Below are 3,313 nucleotides of genomic sequence, written 5' to 3'. Positions count from 1 at the left end.
AATATATAAAATTTATACAATTCATCAAGTGAAATAAGTGATAAAAAGGGTATATTATTTTCTTTAAAGATTTTAGATTCGAGTAACTGTGTTTATAAAATTAAGATATGTGTACGTTGTCAATAACTAAAAAAGATTTTGAACATATATTACATTATAATTACGTCAGATCATTAAAAAAAAGAGCCTTATGTATTATAATAATGTTTTCTATTAATTCAGTTGAATTCATAATTTTAATTTTTTTTGTAATAATAACGGTATCAATTTAAACATTGAAGAGTTAAAAATGTCAAAAATCTTTATCTTTTTACAAAAAAATAATTAAACTTTTACTTTTTATATTCAATTAAATTATTATAGAGTGAAATTTCATTCATTCTTACTAGAAGTTGACCATTAAATTTAATAAATTTATACATCGATTGGTGTCACATGTCACGTAAAAGTGTTGTCACATGATACTTTTAAAAATTTATTAGTTTTAAAATAATTTTTACACTTTCTAGAATTCTTTCGAATTTAAAAAAAATCAAATTTCACGTCATAAAATTACATTGTGTTATGTGGTAGTAATATTAAAAAAAATCATCAAAATGGCATAAAGAATTTAATTGATTTAAGTTCTAAACCTAAGAATTTAATTATATATATATATATAAAAGTTTAATTGATCAAAGACACCTTTAAGCCAATATTGAAAACTATGGGGAGAAGAAGTAGAAGACTGAATAAGAAATCCCACCATACATTGTTCTCTTTCTTTAAAAGAAATCTAAATAAGAAATATTTTTTTTTATTATTTGTAAAACAAGTATCATCTCCATCTCATTCAATCCATATAAAAGAAAACAACAATATACCATGAGTAATCCAAATTTGTTTTTCATTTTAAAAAAATATAATTATTAGTATTTCTTTTTTAATTTCTTGCACCTACTTTTTATTTCTTTTTTAATAATCCAATATATATATATATATATATATATGCTACACTGGTGTCCACAGCTGCTAATTTTTCTCTCTGAATTCCTTCTAATCAGGTTGGTGTCTTTCACTTGCATTTTTGTATTAAGATTTTTTTTAGAGTTCAAATGACCCATTATCTTTCAAGTTAATATGAATGTCCGAAACCTGTTGAGTCGTTTCGGTGGTAAAATGAAACGTTTTTTTCTTTAATGCATCTAGATTTGAACAGCTATGTCTATAGATGTGTGTACGTTGTCAATAAACTAAGAAAATACGAATGTCTGTATTAAATCTGGATCCTTGTTTGCTTTCTGTTGATGTAAAGCCAAGGTGCTATGGAAAGTGAAAATCAGATTTTTTTTTAATCTGGGTTTTTGGTCTAGGTGATTTTGTATGTTTGTACCCTGTCTAAATAAGTGATTTAAATTGCAGTTGTGATCATGTTTTAGGTTGTGTTAGGTTTATCTCATTGCAGACATAATAAATATTACTGTGGTCATTGCTATTCCACTATCTAACCACTATTTAAATCCCGGGTCGGAATGAACACAAGAACAATAAATGATAGTCTATGTTTCTTGTCCCCCACATTTGGATATTGCTTTTTTGTCCTTGATTATCTGCAATGTTATTCCCCAGATTTTCTTCTTGTAGGTGTTTGAAGCAAAGCCTGAATGGAGTTTTCCGGGATTTTTATGATTAGCTGTTCTGTAATGCTTCTGTGCTCCCCATTGGCATATGGTCAAGTTTCAAGTCGACCAGCTGCAATGACACCGACTCCGACACCAGCACCGGCACCCGGACCGGCATACGTAAACTTGGCTTACTTACTCTCTGTGGCCGGTCCGTATCGAACTTTCCTTAACTACCTCGAATCGACTAAACTCATTGACACATTCCAAAACCAAGCCAACAACAGCGATCTAGGAATTACGATTTTTGCACCGAAAGATGACGCTTTCAAGGCTCTTAAGAAGCCCTCATTGTCCGATCTAAGTGATGATCAGCTTAAATCAGTGATCCTTTTCCATGCCTTGCCTAAATACTATGCCCTTGCAGACTTCAATGACCTAAGTTCAAAGGGCCCTGTTAGTACACTTGCTGGAGGCCAATACACTCTGGATTTCACCGATGATTCCGGCACCGTCCGCCTAGATTCGGGATGGAGCAAAACAAAAGTTACAAGTGCCGTACACTCGACCGATCCAGTCGCAATCTATCAAGTCAATAAGGTCCTTCTTCCGGAGGCCATTTTCGGCACCAACATACCGCCGACTCCTGCTCCTGCACCGGCTATTGACATTAGTCCAGCTGCAGACACTCCATCGGCAGCAAAATCCAAAGAAAATAGTTCGTCATCGAAGTCCGATTCTTCGAGTTCGTCGGCTTGTAGGATCATGAACTCGGACATTTGGACTCAGATGGTTTCGGCAGTCGTAGGTGGCTGGATGGTTATGTTTTTATGAGATACTACGTTAAACCAAGGTTTAAATATGTTAATTTAATTTTTCTATTTTAAAAATATATTTTTAAATATAAGTGTTAAGGAGGAGGGTCCAGGGTTTTGTATCCTCAGTATTTAGCAAAATGCTAATGCGGATATTTGAAAATGCTCAATTTGAGCCAATAAAATGCTTTCAATATTGAAAATAATAATAATATACAATTTATTATTATTTTTTAAAAAATATTTTTTAAAAAATAAAAAATATTATTAAATAGGAATTAACATGAGTTAGATAAAGTAAGAATTTTAAATCGATCTAAATGTGATCCAAACTTAACCTAAATTTTTAGGTTAAAATCTGTTCGACCCAACCTAAATTAAATAAAAAAATTTCCTCCATTTTCTTAAAGAATAAAGGGATAATAAAAAAATACAAAGAGGGATATTTATAGTAATTGTTTTTGTTTTTATTTATTATTTGATAAAATTAGAGAATTAATTGGAAAAAATAAAGAAAGGTAGTCTAATAGTTATGTTTAAATATACATATAATAATTATATTATTATCCTATATAAGATTAGATTAAATACTTTTTTATAAATCTAAGTTAAACTTAAATTATTGAGTTAATTGTATCACATATCCTTCGATTATGACTCTCATTCTAAATTGGTTCCTAAAATTTTAACATTCTAATTTCATCCCTAAACTATAATTATCATTCTATATTAGTCCTCAAACTTTTGAACATATCAATTTCATCCCAAATTATATATATATACTAATCACATCCATTGTTAATAAAATTGTTAGGGCAAGTTATATTATTTTATGTTTGATAAAAAATAAAATTTAGGTTAAACTATGGTTGAAACTAATTACTTATTTGAATGAAA

General features: G+C 29.6%; 1 protein-coding gene across 1 annotated transcript; it reads left to right on the top strand.

Moving 5' to 3' along the window:
- The first annotated feature begins 995 nt into the window (after positions 1 to 995).
- On the top strand, positions 996 to 2,557 carry LOC120165336 (fasciclin-like arabinogalactan protein 7). Its single transcript, XM_039174882.1, has 2 exons — positions 996 to 1,043; positions 1,624 to 2,557. Exon 2 carries the CDS (start codon positions 1,644 to 1,646, stop codon positions 2,433 to 2,435), a length of 792 nt encoding a protein of 263 aa, XP_039030813.1. The 5' UTR covers positions 996 to 1,043; positions 1,624 to 1,643; the 3' UTR covers positions 2,436 to 2,557.
- The last annotated feature ends 756 nt before the right edge of the window (positions 2,558 to 3,313 follow it).

The sequence above is a fragment of the Hibiscus syriacus genome, unplaced genomic scaffold, assembly GCF_006381635.1.
Source record: "Hibiscus syriacus cultivar Baekdansim isolate YM2019G1 unplaced genomic scaffold, ASM638163v2 tig00111582_pilon, whole genome shotgun sequence".
NCBI lineage: Eukaryota > Viridiplantae > Streptophyta > Magnoliopsida > Malvales > Malvaceae > Hibiscus > Hibiscus syriacus.
Note: the sequence above shows the minus strand (reverse complement) of the source record. Positions and strands in the feature narration are given on the sequence as shown.

Bases quoted from the DNA above. Each gene is read 5' to 3' on its own strand.
- LOC120165336 (XM_039174882.1), top strand. From the start codon at position 1,644: ATGGAGTTTTCCGGGATTTTTATGATTAGCTGTTCTGTAATGCTTCTG.